This window comes from Aulostomus chinensis, chromosome 6, assembly GCF_037954235.1.
Source record: "Aulostomus chinensis isolate RoL2024-O1b breed Wild chromosome 6, RoL_Achi_v1.0, whole genome shotgun sequence".
Taxonomy (NCBI): Eukaryota; Metazoa; Chordata; class Actinopteri; order Syngnathiformes; family Aulostomidae; genus Aulostomus; species Aulostomus chinensis.
In genome coordinates, this window is record NC_141325.1 from 11,385,293 (window position 1) to 11,405,026 (window position 19,734).

The 19,734-nt window shown below is 42.0% G+C and overlaps 1 protein-coding gene across 1 annotated transcript in view; it reads right to left on the reverse strand.

Moving 5' to 3' along the window:
* fbxl17 (F-box and leucine-rich repeat protein 17) overlaps positions 1–19,734 on the reverse strand; it is a 218,331-nt gene that overhangs the window by 134,376 nt on the left and 64,221 nt on the right. The window contains exon 7 of the mRNA XM_086206418.1: positions 8,181–8,288. Coding sequence (XP_086062544.1) covers positions 8,181–8,288 — 108 coding nt within the window. The remainder of the gene's footprint in view (positions 1–8,180; positions 8,289–19,734) is intronic.

The following is a 19,734-nucleotide window of genomic DNA, read 5'->3' on the forward strand; positions in this document are numbered from 1 at the left end:
TGACAAGTGATTGTAAATATATGTCATTAATATAGTTAGCTGAGGTCTTCAAAGTTAAAATTTGATGTAAATGTAGAAATATCTGCCTGAGAAGTGCCATAAAAGGGATAACGGCATATTCAGTAATGTCCGTTCCCTACAAAATTAAATCTTGCTCTACAAAATTGGATATGAATGTTTGAATATGGACTCTTCGGCAATTCAAATACACAGCACATGCAAAGATAAAACAAAACCAATCATTTCACATATTACAGGAGATGGATGAGCAAACAGTTGGTGTGGGAGATAATGGGCGGAGCAGCACATCTCTGTATAAAAAGACTATTATTTTTTAATGCAGTCCACATGACCAGAGGTGCTTCAAGCAGTTTGGCTTGAAACCTGCTTCAATTAAAAGCCTCTTTCAAACAGGAAAAAATGGGAGCCGTACTCTGAGGTCAAACACAATACACCGCTTTAAATTAAAGAAAAATAACTAGGTGTTTTAAAGGTATGCCGTCCCTCAGCCAAGAGCACAGCTGGAGTTCAATATTTGGAGAGGCTGATTTGACACTTTATTTCATCAGTGTGTGTGTGTGTGTGTGTGTGTGTGTGTGTGTGCTCGTGCACGTACAGGTCATACCTGCAACCAGCGTTATAACTATCTGCATTATTACTACATTTATTTACTTAGCATCAAGTGTCAAAATGCCAAGCAGGAAGTTGAAGCCAGTTGGACAGCATGCGAACTACAGTATATGAAGTCATGTGTTGAAGGCTGGCACAAAGCTGCATGAGTTCATGCCTGGTGCTGTCCATCAACCTCACTGTCCCAAATGACAAGCAGCTAGATGACATTTAAGAAAAAGCACCAACAGAGGGAGCATTGTTTTAGTCAAAAATAGGATTACAGTTCTGGAAAATATGAGCTGCTATTTCATTTCTTGCCATTGCTTAGTCAATAGGTTTTACTGTCCTCAACCGTGAACCAAGCAACAATGGAAAAAAAAAAAGAGTTTTAATTTATAAAGGTTGCAAGAAAAGAGATAAACCCCAGTTCAAATCCTCTCAATAATGCAGGTAGAAGTTTAGAGAGTCACTTTAACATTCAAAGTCATGGGATGTTGTTGAGGTGGCATTGTGGCCTTGACACTTTTTGCTTAGCTGTCTGCATGTGTTGGAGATTGCGTGAGACAGGATGAGAAAGGGGGGGAGGGGGGCAGAAAGGTGAGATGAATGGCAGCTGTGTCACTAGGTGAAAACAAGTGCGCACTCATGCATACTCCTGTTTTCTTTTCCCATATCGGAACATCCCAGACAGCTCAGTCAGACAGAAGAAAGCCTTGTCGAGACAATCCCTCTGCGGTAAGCCTAAATCTACCCCCCACCCCCACCCCAAACGCACACACCCAACCCCTCTGAATGCACATTCAAAACACACACATATTAAAACATAGAGGTCTGTCTAGAGCACACATAGTGGTATGAATATTTGAAAAAGGAGTGAGGCAAAAACTGGAAAGGTCATGGGTCTCGTATCACAAATACATTGTATCAGTCATGGACCAGTGAACTGATCCGTGTGTGTGTGTGTGTGTGTGTGTGTGTGTGTGTGTGTGTGTGTGTGTGTGTGTGTGTGTGTTTAACTTCACTCTTTATCTGTCTTGCACCCATCTACTGTCTATCACTTATTTTTCCCCTCCCAAACACCCTCTGTCTCTCTCTCTCTCTCTCGCTAATCCTGCATGTGTTGGTGTTGATAACAAACTCAGTAGCAGGGAAAGGCCTCGAAGAGATAGCCGGCGTTGGTTTCTCTTGGGCGCGCTAAGCCAAATGACCACATGGGCACGCACATACACACGTACGGATGCACAAAACCCTGATGTGACAGCGCTGGTTGACACTCGTTAGGTCAATAATGAGACATGATACTCCTCCCTTCAGAGGTCAAAAAGCTCTTTCTCTCTGTCTGTCTCTGGGTTGGAAGTCTTTGAGCTAAATGAATTATTCTTCAATTACTCTTTGCAGGGAGACACACATCATCCTTGGGCTCTTCTTTGCTCATTATATTCATAAATCCCACAATCTCCACCATACAGCAGTGAAAGAAAATTATTATTACAATTTCAACTCATTCAGCGACCCCCCACCCCCTTCTAACCCCATTACCTTTCTTCCTCCAAATCCCCCTCGGCTCCTTCATTTTCCCCTTTATCCCCTCTGCTACCCCTGAGACACAATACTCATGTACAAGTACACAGTCGCACATGCACATTTGTACACAGGGACAGACACACACATACATACACACACTTAGTTGACTGGTTTGTGTTGGGGGGTTATCAGTTTGACACAGGGCACTGTGATTATGTATTTTCCCTGCTCCAGTCAGGGGGAGGAGATAAGGGGCCAGCAGACTAAAGCAAAGCCAGACACCACTCATCCTATGTGGGGAGAAAGAGTGGTGGGTGTGAAGGTGACAGTATGGGTGAAGACCTGTATCTTAACCTTTTTTGTGTTTCACCCCTTTCAAACCTCATTTCCACCTCATGGTGGTTCATATATATATAAATATATATACACACCATATAAATATATATATATATATATATATATATATATATATATATATATACACACACACACACACACACACATCTGAGCAAGTAATGAACTCAGGATGTTGCAAGGCCTCCAATCAACCAGGAACGGTTGAACATATGATTCTTGTTAAGAAATTAAATAGCTTCCCTGTCATAAATGTGACTATTTCAAGACTATTTTATTTGTTCACACACACACACACACACACACACACACACACACACACACACACACACACACACCCCTCTACTAAATTCCAACAAATAGAGAGAGCATTTGTCAAAAAATCCTAACTTTCTGTGGGGAAGAACAACAAAACCGCTGGTGTGGTGTGGCTGAATGTATCGAAGGCCCCAAATTAATACCAGAAACATCAGAGAGAGAGACAACTGAGAGCTGCAAAACATACCTCTTCACATCTCTTGACACGTTCTTCAACACCATTTGTTATGTCTCTAGGCGGCTCTCTTCTCTTCCCCCCCACCCCCAAAAAAATAGGAACTTTCACAAAAAAATGTGTGAGGCCCACAGCGTCTCAGGGCAGTGATAGGTTGATGTATGAGGAGGGGGGCATTGTGGGTAGGCATGACAAGCAAAAGGGGAAGCCATCAAGTGGGACATCTAAGGGTGGGGGTATGAATGCTCTCTGGCACCCAGAGCTGCTCTCTAACACTGACGCTCTGATAGAGCTGACCTTGGACTTAATCACTACCAGAAGGATAGAGAGCTGCTTGACAGGAAGATGGAGAGATGGAGTGAGTGTGTGTGTGTGTGTGTGTGTGTGTGTGTGTGTGTGTGTGTGTGTGTGTGTGTGTGTGTGTGTGTGTGGAGTCAGAGGGAGGGAAGGAGAGAGAGAGAGAGAGAGAGAGAGAGAGAGAGAGAGAGAGAGAGAGAGAGAGAGAGAGAAGGGGAAAAAATATTATAAATGTGCAAGAGGGTGACAATGTCCAAAAGGAAAAGAGAGAAAGCCATTAAGAGGACAGAAGACTATTCAAAGAGATGGATAGTGAGTTGTGTGACCAAGAAGTAGCAAAAAACACTGTATGTTGTCCCCTTCAAACACAAGTCCTTGTCCCAAAAGACACAAACACTCACTTCTGAGGAGAGGAGGCTCTACCCACGACGCTCGACTGTACCCTTTAATAATGCCCCGACACTTCATTGCTCACACACACAAAACTCTGTGGTTTGTCAAAGCCTTGGAAAAAGGGGGGAAATCTGAGTGCCTGAATTAGGAATCAGAATGATTAATTTCACTTACCCACACACACACTCACACAGACACACACAAACTTGTGTAATGTATAAACTTCTCAAATTAGCATTTAAGGGAGATCCCCAGTGTCACTTACACAGTTTTTAGAGTGCAGAAACCTCATCTATGAATCCATTATGTGTCAATGTGAAAACCAACGACAAACACAAATTAAAGTTTATCCTTGGTTGAGTTTTTATTTCCTTAAAAACCACCACAGTTTATCTTTTGATAGTTGAGGCTGTATCATTTGATTTTCTTACAAGTAGGGAAAGTGTTAGTTAAGTCCACAAATACAAAATAAGCCCTCCTCTCTCTCTCTTAGCCTGCTGAGGTTTTGAATTTGCTTTGACTAACAAGATGATTTATCAAATTCTGCTTTGCAACAAATATTGAGTCGTGCTTCACATCAGGAGGAACCGCACGACTCCTGGAGGAATTAAGCACTGCAAAACCATTAGAGGAGCATAAATGCCGCAGTTTTACAAGTCACTCTGCTTTACTCAGACCATCTGTATCAAACTCAACACTGTGGGTGGCCCATTTCAACCATCAGCTCACTTGATTAACAAAATATGATTTCCATTGATTTCCTCAAACCCTAATTTGTGAAAAGTCGCAGTAAAATAAAAAAAGAAAAGAAATATCAATCTGAAATGAGTGTGTCATATAAGAGAACTTAATAAAAGTAATGGATTTTCCTCTCTCTCTCTTTCTTTCACACTGATGACTGGGTGGCATCTGTGGGGAGTAGGGAAGATTATCAGAGACAGTGGGAGAGTGCAGTCGAGGAAGAAAAGAAGTGGGAGGAGAGTGCGATAATTGAACAAGAAAGGAGCGCCGCAGTCCTGGAATCGCATGCAAGTCCACGGAGTCATCAGAAATGCAACGATTCTAAACGCTATAATATTATTTTCAATCGACACTGGATGGGACCGAGTGGGAATAAAATGAGAAGAGGAATCAGCTGCTAAACGAGATAATTACTGACAGAGATTAGGCAGAGAGAGGAAGAGGAAGAGGCAGGAAAAGAGCAAACGAACAAGAGAGAGTTGAATCACAGAAATGACAGAAACAGACACACACACACGTCCATACTTTCTCCTCTATAAATACATAAATATAGCAACACTTTGTTGACATCAATATTTGCTCTTCCTTCACCCTGAGGTCAAATGCAGAGCATAGCTTGGCAGGAACTAATCATATGTCATAAAAAGCTAAAAAGTTTCCGGGAACAAGGATGGCTGGAGACGCTACTGTGTTGTCGAGGGTGAGGAAGCCTGAAATACACAGGTAGCTTTTCTTACCATCATGCCTGGTTACATGTGTCACTTCTGACTATGTAAGACATAGCTGGCATCTTAGAAAGGTCAGGGGCTACCGAAGGTTTAAATAATTTGAACTTTGGGCACCATTTGAAATCCCTACCCAGCGCTGCATCGCAGCAAAGGGTAGAGGCTTCACCGAGTCGGGCTGTTTTCTCCCAGAGTAAAGCACTGCCACCCTAGACTGGCTTTCCTATCATGCATGTGATGTTCTAATAAGATCAGAAAGCCTGTCAAGATAGAAGCCTGACGTTTAGTATTTTTTATGGCATTTATATGACGTATTTACATGTAGTGTGATCTTGGTGAAAAGGGCTTCCACATAAATTTCGTTTTCCTTCATTACTGTCGACGCCGTATACTGAACCCTGGTCCAGGTCAAAAGTTGGTCTCGTTCACGTGTACTCCAGGACAACTGTGGTGGGTGTGAATGCGACTGCACCAGATCATGGTAGTGGACTACAGTTTACAAGATGTACTTGATAGATTTCAAACCACATCATAAAAAAGACGTCATTTCAGTCAATCAAAAAACACATCAAAACTTCTCATTTTCCATGTACACTGCGAAAACCAGCTGCAGCAGAGGACTTTGTCTTCAGTTTATGAAATGAGGTTCATCCTTTGACTTTTTAGATGGTTTTATTTTGACCAGGTGTTTCCTCAGGTTGGATTTGTTACCGACTTTTTACTTCACATTATAAATATTACAGAGTGTTGTACGCTTCAAATTTTGAAAAGTGTAATTACAATTGATTCTCGTTTGAGTCTCTCTCTCTCTCTCTCTGACTGATTTATTGTGAATCATACCTGGAGTATCAATAGAATGCGGATGGAGCTCCATTCTCAAACCAAGTATTCTCTTCCTGAATCGACTGTGTAGATACACAAGCGCACTGACAAACAGAATAAATGTGATAGCATGACAGCTGTCTGGTGGGTGACGAATGAAAATCATAGCCAATGCTGAAAGCACAAAAAGAGAAAACGCCCTCGAAAAACTAGGTTGTGTTCAGATCACTGGAATGTGTCGTTAATTCTCAAAACTCTGGATAAAAAAAAAAAAGATCTTTTTTTTCTGTTTGGACCAATCAACAACTTCAAGAAATATAAACACCAGAATGATGAATTCCATCATCTAAACTTTTAAAACTTCACCTTGGTTAATAGTGTAATAACTAATAATGAGGTGTGTGTTTGTGTGTGCACACGCGCGTGTGTGTGTGTGTGTGTGCGCGCGCGTATGTGTGCGTGTCCACCTCCACGTATGCTAATGCTGTTATGACTGGCTGGCTTCATTACTGTCTGTCTACAACACCATGGCCAAGGTCAGTGGAGGCTGTAGAGATGATAGGGGGCAAAAGCGTGAGCACAAATTAATCTGCTGTTTAATCTAATAATGCAGCATGGCATCGGGTGTCTCAGTCCTATTAACACAACTGTAATTGCATTTGAGGAGGAACGGGTGCACACAGGCCCACAAGGGTACGTTCACACTCTCATATACTTCCAAGTTCATCAAACACAAATCGAATTGTACTACATGAGCACACATGGGTGCAGACATGCTAAATCTATAACACATGGATGTAGACGGACTGCACACACCTTCACGTGAGAATGGACATGCTATATACACACACGCGCGCACACACACGCATACATTCTTGATGTATGCTGTGTTGGAAAAGAGAAAGAAGCAAAAAGAGAAGGACAAAAAAAACAAACCAGGTGCAGCACTCCATGGTGAAAACAATCTGAATCCATGTTTATATGGCATGGAACATCTTTAACCACGGAGCTGCTACTCATTAGCATGGTAATATGCAAACAGCAGGGTGTAGTCAGACAAGCAGCGTATAATTAGGATTCATCTCATTAGGCTTTCATGAGATTTAAAAGTTAACAGAAAATAACTTCAAAACTAAATCTGAGATAAAACACTCACTGAGGTCCTGGGTTTACTCTACGAAAGTTAGACCCCCCCCCCCCCCACACACACACACACACACACACACCCCACCCTTTGAGACAAGCCATGGCCAAAAGCGATTGTGGAGGGGTCAGTCTGGGGGAGCTGGATTAGACTAAAAACTAACATCCATGTTAAACCTTCAGTGGTTTCATGTTGTTATTTACTGATTTGAATAATTGCTATTAACAACACAAAATGGACTGAAATGATCCTTCTTCTGACAGAGCAGCATCATCGGGGAAGCCTGCCGTGGGCCATCTTAAAACAGGTCACAACTCAGACTTTGAAGTCCAGCTGAAAAACTTTTTCTGAGTGTAAAACAATAGAAAAGTGGGAAATGGCACTGGGAAGAGTTTGACTGCTGGCTGCCAACAAATAGGCGAATCCTGAGCGTGTCCTAACATAATGACGGGTGAAGCTGGTGTCGAAGAAGAGAAGAGACGAAGTTCATCTTGTGTTCCATGCAGTTGCTGAAGTCCTTCTCTATAAAATACCCTGTGAATTATCTGGAGCCATTACAGATTCCACCTTCCACAAATGAACAAATTCAAGCCGGCGGGCCTGGAACCGAAGAATTTTAAGAGAGAAAACAGGGTTTGAGGTGGCCAAAGGCACACTGATGTAACATCTTAGCTAAAAAGCTAAAATCCACTAAAAACTGGTGACTGATGATTATTAGGGCCTGAGCCTGAAGGTACTTTAGGCTCAGGCCCTATTATGTTTGCTCGGCAGACCAACACATTAGCAGCACTAAAAACACACACTAAACAGTGTCACAGTGACCCAGCCCCCCCCCCCCCCCCCCCCCCAACACCCATGAGGCAGCTCAACCAGACGGCCCGGAGCCGGTTTTCACATACACACCCATTCAAAACCTGGTACTAGACTATCAGGCATTATTTTTGAAAAAGTGTGACCAAGGATCTGAAGTAAGTGTTTCAAAAAGTTTTTTTTGTTGTTGTTTTCTTTTCTTTTCATTTCAGCCATACTTTAAGGAAAGTGCAATGGTGCATGGCAAAATTGTGAGTTTACTGACCACAGTGAGATGGATGACTCCCTGTGATGTCACAGGGCATCCCATGAAGCCAACACAATGCAGCTCAGGACAATGTTCAGCGACTGCTCGTACGGACCGATCAGTGACCTGGAGAATAGAATAGAATACAATAGAATAGAAAGTGGAGGAGAAAAGGGAGAAGAGAGTTCATATCATGATGTTTTCAAGAATCAATTTGATGTTGTTCATTCATTATGTACAGGTTGACATTGTTTCATTCATTCACAGCTTGACAGTGAGTGTGACAATTAAGGTGAAAAGAAAGCTGGAAAAAAAAGGTTTTTTTGAAACACTGATGCACCCTTGCAGAGGTAACGAAGAGAGAGGAGGAGCGATTATTGTAAATAACTCGTAAAAGACATTTGCTACTTTCTACATTGGAGATACATACTGAAGACATCAAACATATGAAGCATGTGTAGCAAAGAAAAATGTTTTATAACTGTAAATATGTTTTATATTTTAGATTCCTCAAAATAGCCACCCTTTGCTTTGTTGACAGTGCTGCAAACCCTGAGCCTTCTCTCAATGAGCTTCATGATGTTGTCACCTGAAATGGTTTTCACCTCTCAGCTTTGCCTTGTCAGGGTTCATTTGTGGAATTTCTTGCCTTCTTAATGGGGTTGGGAAGATCAGTTGTGCTGTGCAGAAGTCAGGTTGGTACACAGCTGACAGCCCTATTTGACAACTGTTAAGAGTTCATATTAAGGCAAAAACCAATCAGCTAAGTAAAGAGAAACCACAGTCCACTATTACTTTAACAACTGAAGGTCAGTCAGTCCAGAAAAGTGCAAAAACTTTGAATGTACCCCAAGCGCAGTCGCACAAACCATCAAGCGCTACGACAAAACTGGCTCACGTGAGGACCGCCCCAGGAAAGGAAGACCAAGAGTCTCCTCTGCTGCTGAGGATAAGTTCATCCGAGTCACCAGCCTCAGAAATCACAAGTTAACAGCACCTCAGATTAGAGCCCAGATAAATGGCGAACAGAGTTCTAGTAGCAGACACATCTCTACATCAACTGTTCAGAGGAGACCACGCCAATCAGGTCGAATAGCTGCTAAGAAACCACTGCGAAGCAACAGCAACAAGCAGAAGAGATTTGTTTTGGCCAAGAAACACAAGGAATGGACATCAGACCAGTGGAAATCTGGGTTTTGTTCTGAGGAGTCCAAATCTGAGCTCTTTGGTTCCACCCACCGTCATTGTGCGATGCAGGAAAGGTGAACCGAGGGTCTCTACATGCATGGCTCCCTACGTGAAGCATGGACGAGGAGGTGTGATAGTCTGGGGCTGCTTTGTTGGTGACACCCTGGAGATTTTTTCTAAACTGAAGGCACACTGAACCAGCATGGCGACCACCGCATCCTGCATCCCATCCGGTTTGCGTTTAGTTGGACCATCATTTATTGTTCAACAGAACAATGACTCCAAACACACCACCAGGCTGTGTGAGGGCTATTTGACCAAGAAAAGGAGTGATGGAGCGCTGTGCCTGATGACCTGGCCTCCACAGTCACCTGACCTAAACCCAATCGAGATGTTTTGGGATGAGATGGACCGCAGAGTGAAGGCAAAAAGGCCACAGGTGCTCAGCATCTCTGGGAATTCCTTCAAAAATGTTCGAAAACCATTTCAGGTGACGACCTCATGAAGCTCATCAAGAGAGTACCAAGAGTGTGCAAAGCAGTAATCAAAGTAAAGGGTGGCTATTCTGAAGAGTCTAAAATATACTTACACTTTTTTGTTTACTACATTATTCCATATGTGTTCATTCATAGTTTTAAAACTGATGTTTAAATGTCAACTCCTCCATCTATGCTGCTGGTAGGTGGGTATTTTGTGTTCGTTGAAAAGTGAGGGAAGGAAAATCCCCGGAGGCGGAGGGATAACAGAACTAACAGCTTTAAGAGTGCACCTGTCAAGCTCGGGTGTCAATTTATGAAATATGGACCACTCCCCTTCATTCACCCATCCCTCGACTAACAGCTCATAATGCATCAGAGGAAATCAATACGGAAGCTGAACATTTCCACCACCTTCTATTGTAGTCATCAATACGAGTATTGATAACTACTTCACCTCCTTTGGCAACACTCTTGACATGTGGGAGAGTGTCCTCACTGTGTTTCTTCAAACTCATACCCTTTTACACACAGATTCCTATTCCTCCATTAGACATTTATCCTGTACTCTTCTTTTTCTTTACTGCAGCACCGTTTTTCTTTCTGAATCCACCCAATTGCACCTCAGTTGGGTCCAAGGTTTATTGCACTAGCCAAGCACCCATTTTGAATGAATACTGAAGTTAAAATACTCATTTTTATGGAGCGGCAGGCAAAGTCGCCCCGGTCAAACGTGTTGGCTTGTTTATACCAGCTCTGTCGTAGCTCCATTAGACAGCCAACCTGACACTTAACAATCATTACTAGTCAATCTTTTCTTGATGTTGCGCTTCACAAACATCTAAACGGAGACTAATACTCTCCCTCTCTTCCTCTGCCCCCCATCCCTTCCAGGTCCACCTTTAAGGTTACTGAGTCGCAGCAGACAGAGATGGAAAGCCCAAAGACAGCCAGAAGAAAGAAAAGTCACAAAAAAAGAGAAAGAACAAGGTTTCCATTTATCTTTCACCAAGTCACATATAGTATTGGCTTATCTGGGTAAAACACCTCTACCTCAACTCTATTGAAGTTCAAAGATATATTTCTCAGCTTATCAGCAAGGAGCCAAAGAGCTTGAAAGGTGTAAAGTGGCTCATAATGGAATGAGACTGCAAAGGTTTTCCAGTCACAGATGAAGCAACAGAAGTTTGTTTAGAGGAGAAAAATTCTGAAATGAACGATAACTGATTTAAGAGGAAATTTGTAAACAAGAATTTAGCACCTTAAATGGAATTTTACACAACTTAATTGATTACTCTATGTTACAATGACAATAAAATGAAAATGCCTGGAGATGCATCGCCCGGCACTGACGTGACTTTAAAAAAATTATGTGCTGAGGCCCTTGTTATCATTTGGCCCCATGTGGAAAAATTTCAGCTCCCTTGTTCATTTGAATGAAGCCAGTCTGTCAACGCTACAAAGCTGCCAACTCAGAGGGCTCGGGTTGTCTAGTGGAAAAAAAGAAAAAAATCTGGCCTCACTATTGTTGCAAATAAAACATCAACATCTGCTACTTGTTCTATTCATCTGGAAAACAGATTTGCATGTTCAAAAAAAATATGTCCTGCTTTAATCTAAAACCCTTTGAAAAGGAAGTAAGTTGACAGAAAAGAACACAAGAGAGGTCTTTTTTTTTTTTTCAGAAAGTCTCAAACATTGAATACACTTTGGCTCCTAGCCCTCAGTTTAGTAACTTTCATAAAGCATTTTAACAATAAAAGGAACTGAAAAAGTTAGAGACTAGCTCGAAATCAAACATCAGTAGAAGCTCCACCAAATTTTGAGCTGCATGCTGGTGGAGTCTCACTGCGGCCGCGTTTAGTAAAATTGCAATAGAAGTGAGTTTTTTTAAAGCACGTTTTGTTGGTGGCCAAATTAAAACTGATTCAGTCGGAACACTGGCAACCTGAAACAACCCCAGAGAGGAGGTTTGAACTCTTTAGTATTCACACTGGAGACGTGTGGTTTTCACCACTGATGAATATCTCAGCCCTCTATAGAAATCATGAAACCAAAACACACTTCTCACACCCCACATTGTCCATCCATCCATCCATTTTATATACCGCTTATCCATTTAGGGTCGCGGGAGGGGGGGGGCGGGGCTGGAGCCTATCCCAGCCATCAGGAGCAATTAGGGATTCAGTATCTTGCTCAAGGATACTTCAACATGGTCACTGGGGGAAGTGAGGATTGAACCAGTGACTCTGCAGTTGTTTGGTTGCTAGACGGCCACGCTACCTCCAAGCCATGTCGCCCCACCCCACGTTGTCATTCGTCATTAAATGCTATGACTAACTAATTAATAATAACTATTGTTGGATTACCTCAGAAAATGTGTGCTTGATATGGAGACAAATTTCCCCCAAAAAAGTGTTTTTTACCTCACAAGTACTCGCTAATACACGTCTTCAGCTCAAGAAATCATTATTTTCCACTGCTGCGTCACTTCTTAATGACTCCAGAAAGCAGAAAGGACCAGCCACATACATTTAGCTTGAAGCTAATGGTGTAAACAACTACAAACATCAACAAAAATTACCAACAATTCCTGGTTATAAAATCTGAGGTGCATCGTCCCATTAACACACACCGTCTTCATTCAGTCAAATGCTCCGTAATCCACAAACACCACAAGAGCTGGAAACAAAAATTAACTCAACCGTTTTGGTCCAGAGCTTCTTCACGGTAACACTGACGACTAGTGCAGCTGGTGTGTTCTTGGATACAGAAGATGTGTATCATTACTGGATGATGCACTTGAGATTTAGTAAATGGACATTTTGTTTTTTGTTTGTAGTTGGTGACTATGGGGCGCCATCAGCCTCTCTTTCTGCATTCTGGAGACACAAAATCATATTTTTGAGCTCAGGAGGCCTCTTTGAGAGCGCATGAAAGGCATAATAAACTTTTTGGGTGAGACTTGTTTTCTTTGCTGACATTTCCTGGTAAAAGTTGCTCTCAGGGGGGCTTTGTGAATAGATCTTAAGAGGTGCTAAACTTTTAGCACTGATGAAAAGAGCCCCTATTAAATCCAGGGCCAGGGATATTACATTTCAAGATATGAAATCAGTAGAAGAAACTCTTTATTGTCGTTACAATGAAAAGTTTCCTTTTCAATTAACCCTCTATTCAGCAGTGGACAACAACATGCACAACTCAGGGATTTATAAACTTAAGAAAATTCTGTGATACAGATATGTACTGGCACATAAGTGTTAAAAAAAAAAGGAGGTGGGTGCTGCAGTCGACTACAACGGAAAGATAAAGTAGCAGGCTGTGAGGGAGCTGCAGAGAATCGTTCCTCCTTCAAGTATCTGTATTTTATGCCCTTGACCAAAGGAAGAAATACCCAAGACAGAACTTCTTCATCCTAGACATCGCAGTGTGAGGGGGTTGTAACAGTTCACTGTACTTGCTAGCCTTGTAGCGAGCGATCGATAACTGGATCCACCTTAAAATTCTACACCTCAGGTTTGGACCCACCACACCACCCATCACTTCTCGCTTGCAGTCAGAACAGATTAACTGAAGACGAGTCGGCGCTCCTTCTCCGAGACACTGATGCATATGGAACCTGATCTGCAGGGCCAGGTGGAGTTAAGGATAGAGGGAGCCGAGTTGTCTTTTTTTGAGTATGAAACTTAAAAACAAAAAAAAAGAAAGAAAAGAGAGTTGGGTGGGAGGCAAAGCTCCAAAGGGACCGGGGTAGCCTTAGCTAAGCAGCTGGCAGGTGAAGTGAGCTGGCCCGAACTCCCCCAACATGGCCTCTGCCAAAAAAACTATCAAGGAAAACATTTTCAGGTTGACTACCAGCAGAATCAAAAAGCTAGACACCACCGTGATCCTTAAATCAGAGCAGACAGCAAGAGAAGTACACGAATCACAGAAGAGGGCACCTCCACACTGTCTTTCATATCAGTGTTTTTTTTTTTTTTTTGAGTTGTAATTTTTTTTTGGTGCAGAGGTGTGAGAGTGCAGTTATATGTGAGCATACCGCTGTGTAAAATCAGAGGAGACAAAATGAAAGAGAGAAGGTTACACATCTACAGTAACTCTCAGCAGGTGAGAAGGGAGAAAAAAAGAAAATCCCACCAGAGCAGAACAGGCCAGGAGGGCATGTAGCGTATCAGATTAAGCGTGCGTGCGTGCATGTGTGTGCGTAGACTGAGACCATATGGGCCTTGGAACTACTGTACAATTTGTCTAAAAAACAACAACAACAAAAATTGTCCTAAATTTCTCCCCCTCAAGCCTTCTTTGGACTTTGATTTAAAAACAGAGCCATGGCAGTGTTTGGAAGTGGGGGTGGGGGGGGGGGGGGGGGGGGGGTCAACAAGAGAGGCCTTCAAGCCTTTTAGACAGGATCTGGTTTAATGGTCCCTAGGTGAACAAGGTAAGAAAAGCAGAAGAAAAGTGGGCCGGAATGGTGGAAATGCTGCTCTCATAAAGATGGATTTGTGCATGCGTGCGTGCGTGCGTGCGTGCGTGCGTGCGTGCGTGCGTGCGTGCGTGCGTGCGTGCGTGCGTGTTTTAAAGAGGTAATTGTTGACAGTGCTGTGCTAGCAAAAAGAGGTCATGTTGTACGTGAGTGTGTGGTTGTTGTTTTTTTTGTCTAGAGGGCCCTGCCCTCACAGAAAGATGGGGCAGCACCCAAGGGCCACTTTCTCATTCACCAGGGGCATTTAAGCTTGTCAATATCCTCTACCGTACTCCATGCAAAGCAAAGAGATGGAAAACAGAGCAGTCCGTCGTTCATCTTGTCCCATCATTTCCACCTTCTCATATCCACCTTCTCATATCCTTCCCTCATTTAAACCTGGCAGATCTTCACCAAAAACACACACAGCGGTAAGCCCGCCCTCACATCATAAATTGTGTTCTTTCTCTCTTTAATTTCTTCCTTTGAGCATATTTCAAACTCTCTCCCTCTCCCTCTCTCTCTCTCTCACACACACACACACAAAATGACAATAAACCACCCTTCCACCTCCGCCATCAGCAAATGATATGTCCTTTCAGAGACTGTCTTTTGTAAAAGAGTAGCAGGATACAAAACAGACAACATTCTTCAGTTAACATTACAAACATCCAAGGCAGCAGGTCATATCAGCTTCCACTAATTACTCACAGGAGTTATTTAATGGCAGACAAATGGTTGTTTCAGGTTATTGTGTGAATAAAATCTTGAATCGGGACCGCCTGTATTTGGACTGCTTACGAAAACCAAATAAATGATTATTGTTTCCATGTGCTGGATGCAAATTAAATCAACACTGTTTATTTTCTGCAGCTCTGCATGGATTGGGATTGTGGCATCGGCTCAGCAGGTCAAAAGGTAACTTGACATTAGTTTATACAGGATACTGGCATGTTTTACTAAGTATATTCGTCAATATTTCTGTACTTTAGGCAGATATAATCACCATAAACCTGAGATAGCACAATATTCCTAACATAACATGGTGTAATTGGTGGTCTAGAAATGACCCTTCACGTCATCACGTGTCCTGAAAAGTTCAAAAAGTTAGGTAAAGCCAGTCTAAAGCAAATTACATGGTGATAAAAATGCTTGCAAAGTATGAAAAACGATTAAACTCACCCCTCTTTGAAAATTATTTCGAATTGGTATGTCTACCAACCTTTTTTACTCACACCTTTTTTGGACTAATGTTATTGATTTTGAGGCCATTGATTTCAATTCTGTGCAAGGACACTTTTTTAATTTTTAATTTTTTGCTGATGTTGATGGAAGCATTCTGGAGCTGAAGTATGAAGCATGAAATTCTGTGCAAGCTTTCACAGACTGTGGATCGGTGTACTCTCAGTGACTTTTCAGCAGAAAATCCCACTTTATCACTTCAGCGAGACAATATGAACTCGATCATGTGGTTCCAGAGCAAGCTGTCGTTAGCTCCCTGACTCAGACTCAGGTGGTGGTGATTCATACACCACTAAACGCTAGCGGTGATCTTTTTACTTACCTCCCCAACACCCCCCCCACACACACACACACACACACACACACACAAACACACACAGCCATGATAGTTTATTCCCATAGGACAGCAAATTAATTTTCTGATTCTTAATGCAAATTCTCAAAGGCCATAGAAAAATCATGATGTCTTTATGAAAGAGAAACTTTGTTACTGAAGTGTTGTTTTGGAGATTTCCAATAATAACCCATAAACAAGGACACCAACTGCACGTCTGCAAGGTGCAAACTGAAGTGGGACAATTTTCATCAAAGTTCTGTTCTTTCCAAGGTAATCATTTCTCTATAAGTACTCTCTTGAGGGCGATACTGCAGTAGATTCATCACAGCCTTGGAACGCGCGCGCACGCACACAAACACACACACACACACACACACACACACACACACTGACTCAGGTACCTACTCATAAACTCAAACACACACACACACACCTAACTTTGTTTTTTTTAAAGAGCTCTGATGGGTTGTATTGACGTGAAGGACTGGTGATCTGGCAAAAAATCTAAATGAACACTATACCATCCAGCTGTAATATCCTATGCCTGGAGACAAAAGCAACACAGAAAGTCATAAAGTTTTACAGCAGCGAGGGAGAGTCTCTTTACTGTGCTGTCTCTGTGCTGATGAGCAGGCACTGTGCGCTAAGTGCAGGCAGGGCGGTTGTCTTGAAGCTCTGCGTGAGTATTGATCTGAAAAGCATGACTGAGACAAAGCTAATTCGCATTTAAGTGTGTAGGGAAACAAAGATATTTGATGTATACAGACATGAAAACATTCTCTCACACACACGCACACACACACACAAACCCTGCACACATGTGGCGGACCCAACACATTGTTGAGTCTCGACAGATGTGAGGGTCCCGGTCTCAAGCTATCCAGGCTCATGTTTTCCTTGGCTAAACAGACAGACTAGTCATATTTATGAGACGTGATGAGACAGGAACCCAGGATGGATAACTGTGAGAGACAAAGGAGAAAAAGACGGGGAAGGAGGAGGAGGAATGAGAGATTTGCAACCTTTTCATGTTAACATAATGTAGATTCGGGTCTTCAGTGTATTGCTTTAGCAAGCTTGACTGCATCTTTCATGCCTGTAAATCCTAACTGAATATGGATGTGACAGACAGAATGTGAGAAATATGGAGAGGTGCTGCGACAGGCCAAACAAGCCGTGTGTGTGTGTGTGTGTGTGTGTGTGTGTGTGTGTGTGTGTGTGTGTGTGTGTGTGTGTGTGTGTGTGTGTGTGTGTGTGTATACACGTGAGTGCATGAATATTAGAGTCATCTGATCTTATTAGAGGCCTGACGGGATGGGGAGATATGATGAGAGATTTGAATCAGCACCATCTAATCAATCAATCTAATTAACCAAGCTTTATGAACACTGGGATGAGACCAGAAAGAATCCACTGACACAGATTAATAATGATTACTGAAAACACTGCAACACATTCTATTAACAATCCATCTTCATGCCTATCCAGCCTGCTTCGATTAAGAAGCTCCCTCATTGCAAAGTTGTGGGAAATCCTCATATTAACACATCTCCAACAAGTCTTCAAAGTGCATGAAAAAATATTCCTCTTTCCAGCCTGTTTTCTACTGAATGTTAAGTTCTAAAAGGGAGTTTTCATATTATGAATGAGCTACTTTCATGTCTAAAGTGGTCTTTAGGCAATATAATTTAATATGCAGACGTGGTGGAAGTGATAAAACCCTGGCAATGGCTCTCTGGAGTCCTGATGGTTTCAATGTTGGACTTAAGATCAGTCAAATGTCACTTTTGTTGAAGCTCACATTGCAGGTTACGGCAGGACAAGGTTGCTTTGATTCCCAGACATGCTGCATCAGAAGAATCGGGGGGGGGGGGTTACACTACCAAGAAAGTTCAACATACCCAGGCCATCTTTGTGTTAGCATAAACACTTTCAGCCAACCCAGGTTTTTCCAATCTATTCATGAGCGAGTTCACAGTCGAGGGGTGGAGTTGGCTTGGGGAGAGCCATCGCAAACACGGAGAGGTCTAGAGCTGCGTACTTCCACTCAGGAAGAACAAACAAACAATCCTGAAAGTCCCCCTCAAGACAAAAAAGGTGCTTTTCTTTTTATTCTTGCAGTTACAGTTCAAGCTTCAATTTGAAGAGTTTGATACTAGATAGTTGTTTTCTCAGTCCTTAATTTTAAGTGCATCTTCAAAGCAGTTAAAATGTGAATTATGTGCGTTGTATATTCTGGAATTTTTAATGGAGAAGACATATTTTAAGGATTTTGATTAAATTTGTGCATGCCTTAATGCAAGTGTAGAGAAAATCTTTTAACAAATATGAGGAATGTAAATCAGCAAAAGGATAACAGTTGGAGATGCTTGAGCCCGACGGGGGGGGGGGGGGGGGGGGGGGGTTGGCAAAAAAAGTAGCCGACTGTGTGAAGGTGTTTCAGTTTCATCAATATAAGTGTCCATCATCCAGACAGAGGTAATACAATCCCAATTCTCTATTCCATTAAATGAATGAGTTACTTGATGTATTATTATAGCATCAATATTCGTGATCTCGTTCAGCTGCAGCCCAGGAAGTATTAAACCACCTTGGGAAGAAGTAATGGGAAAAAAAATGTATTCAAAGTGGTGGATATTTAGAAATATTATAGGGTCAACAAGTACAAGGCTTTACTTCAATCAGTCTCTGTATCAGATATCAGACATTTATCACTTAACCAAGAGGTTTATTCTCCAGGACAGTTACCTGGTTAACTGGTTTCATACATTATCTCAAACACATTATGCTCAGGTTAGGTGAGCAGCTTAGGTTACCATGGTGACGTCACCTACATCCTCATTACACACAAAATCCAAGTGTCACCTTGCTAACTCATCAATCCTTTTTTGTCGTAAGACTAGCGTGAAAAGTTGCTCCAGTGGTGTGTGTGTGTGTGTGTGTGTGTGTGTGTGTGTGTGTGTGTGTGTGTGAGCACGCACGCACGCAACACCTGTTCATGTGCAATGATCTTCATTCAACAAAGATGTTGATGTAAAGTTAACTAAACTATTTAGGATAATCGGTTGAATATTTTACATGATTTGATTTCTGCTTCATGATTTCCAGTTATTCAGCGTGAGTAAGTGATACGGAAGAGTGAGAGTGATACGGAAGTGTAAATGATGCTGTGCACCGAATCGATCCGACATTCAAGTACTGAAGTTGTCCAGTGCTTCTTTCTTCTCCTACACCTGAAGAAATTCCGCTAAACTGAGTCGATGCTAATATAAACCAGCGTGACATTAGCGATGACTTAACCCCTTCCTGACCACTTTACCTACAATGCCATACTGCAGGTGGGTGGTCATAAACAAACTGGCATCTGTGGTTCTCTCCTTTTATCCTCTCTGAAAGTTTCAGTGTTACCTAACAATACATCTGCCACTTTCTCACCATCTTTTTTTTTTTTTTGGACTTTCTCAACTGAGTGTAAAGCAGGCAGGGCTGTCACTCGACAAACTATCGACAAACCAAATAAGAAGTTATCTCTTAAAAAAAAAAGATTCAAGTTTGGATGTCTTTGAAGAAAAGGAATGATCTCAGTCTGCAACACTTCAGTTAAATTATACAGAAGTACTGGCTTCTACAATGAGAGCACTTACTGATTTTTCTCAGTTTTACATCGCTATAATTATAAACTCAAGTATAGCACAACATCTTGGTAATAAACCCTCCTTTTCTCCCTTTAATGTTTAGTTCTATGAAGATTTTATTTATTTTAATGGTCATTTTGGAGACAGCGATTTGTGTTGTTTTCGAATTTTACTTTTTAAACAGGAAACTCTGCACACAAGAGTCAGCGGCAGGTGCGTTGGAGAGAAAATA